Source organism: Trachymyrmex septentrionalis, unplaced genomic scaffold (assembly GCF_001594115.1).
Source record: "Trachymyrmex septentrionalis isolate Tsep2-gDNA-1 unplaced genomic scaffold, Tsep1.0 scaffold106, whole genome shotgun sequence".
In the NCBI taxonomy this organism is placed as follows: Eukaryota; Metazoa; Arthropoda; class Insecta; order Hymenoptera; family Formicidae; genus Trachymyrmex; species Trachymyrmex septentrionalis.
Genome location: NW_017304185.1, coordinates 113,397 through 115,247, shown reverse-complemented (window position 1 = coordinate 115,247; position 1,851 = coordinate 113,397). Strand labels below are relative to the sequence as shown.

The following is a 1,851-nucleotide window of genomic DNA, read 5'->3' as shown; positions in this document are numbered from 1 at the left end:
TATATATATATACATTGTATATATTATGCATATAAATTGTCATAAGATATACGAAATGTAAAGTTAAGCTAAATATTTATTGATACCTGCAATTGCGTCGGAAGAAGACAACAGCACTGTCGTTAATCGTATTATTATAATATTAATACGCATGCTATTTTGAAATGTTATAATATATAAAAAATAGGCGTTTTTTACTATATTACGTAAATATGGCAGATTTAAAGAACCAATAAGAAATGGTTACCTCGGATTGTAATCGGAAGAGGAAAAATTGGCGCGCGCGTCACGAGAGAGGCGCCGCGTAACGTGGAACGAGAGCGACCATGTGACCGGTGGCCGGCCAATCAGCTGTTTAGCTTTGTCGTGCCGCCAAGCTCATTTCCAGTCCGTGTGCACGCGGAAGCTGCAGGGCCAGAGTGGCTGCGAGTAGAGCGCGAATATTCCGGGCTCATTCTAATAATGCGCAGCCGATCGCGATAAAGGAGAGGCCGAATTGCCACGGCTGACGGACCGTAACGGTCTCGCGACGCGCGATACCTCGCAAATCACCCTCGCGAGTGCTTTTATATGCGAGGTCGCCATTTTGGTGATACGCCGAGCCGACGATTCGAGCTGAGTGTGGCCCTTATGATCTTTTTATCTCCCTTTTTCGCACGGCCCATTCGCGCTATCGTCCTCAGCCGATCGACGGCCCAATAACGTCAGAGATGACACAGCAAAACAAAACGATGAATTTCCTAATACACGACGTTAATGGTAAGTGGATTTACGGTGCGCGCCAACGCACGTACGGTCGGCAACACGCGTGATCCTCCTTGTATTTTCTTTGCCTTCGCGCGTCTCCTTTTGCCTCCGTTCTCCTGCGAACGTCGAGATAAAATTCGCCCGCGGCCCACGACGTTCGTCCGCCCTCCGCCTTTCTTGATAATCTCGGCCTTTCTGCGCCTTTCTGCGCCTTTCTGCGCCTCTACATCATCAAAATCGCGCCCGGTTGCGAGTTTGCACCTGGCCTTCTTTCCGACTTTAATCAGGTTTGTCCGTGCTATCGCAGTTTTCTTACTTCCAACCGAATTTTCTCCTTTAACTCGCCTTTTTTCTCTCTTTTTTTACATTACTTTTTTACACGGTGTTGTTACCATTGTTGCCCATTTGTAGTCTCAATTAAAAATGGGGAGACATGCGTTCACATTGTTGGTAATCAGTAGCAAGAGCAAATTCTATCCAGTTTATGGATAAATAGATAGACAGAGACGATTTATTCTTCATTGTATCATATTTCTTTTTTGCCTATTGTCTCTATTCTTTATTATATTCTACTTGATGAAATACAGTGCTAAGTTTATGAAGCTCGTTTATAAAGCAATCTGTTACTTTTTTAAAAATTATATGATTTTCTCAAATCATACACACACACGCACACACGATTGCATAAATATCAACACAACACTTTCATCGGATTTCTTACAACGTTAAAAAGATTAATTCTTGTTCTCATATTTAGAATAGATGCAAAAATTCGACATCTATTTTTTTCACAATATATTTATACACATATATTTATACAGGAATGAGGAATATTCTAAGTTAATAACTTTTAGATAATAAATAGTTTGAATGTCAGATTTGAAAAAGCATATTCATTTGTTCTTAGGTGAATACTGTCTGTAATATTTATTGACAATTTCTAAATTTAATTATTCACAACTTAAATATCATTGAGATATGTATTAAAGATTTTGTTATCTCACATAATCTACATAATCTGTAAAATATAGAGCTATATGACCTCTTTTTGACAAAACAAAGAATTTGTATGATAAATACATTATTTGTCAGTTATAATTAAAT

The 1,851-nt window shown here is 39.0% G+C and overlaps 1 protein-coding gene across 1 annotated transcript in view; it reads left to right on the top strand.

The window, feature by feature from the left end:
• The first annotated feature begins 364 nt into the window (after window positions 1-364).
• Window positions 365-1,851, top strand: part of LOC108745796 (transcription factor Dp-1) — a 5,336-nt gene continuing 3,849 nt past the window's right edge. Inside the window, exon 1 of the mRNA XM_018482159.1 lies at window positions 365-759. Coding sequence (XP_018337661.1) covers window positions 711-759 — 49 coding nt within the window. The 5' untranslated portion in view covers window positions 365-710. The remainder of the gene's footprint in view (window positions 760-1,851) is intronic.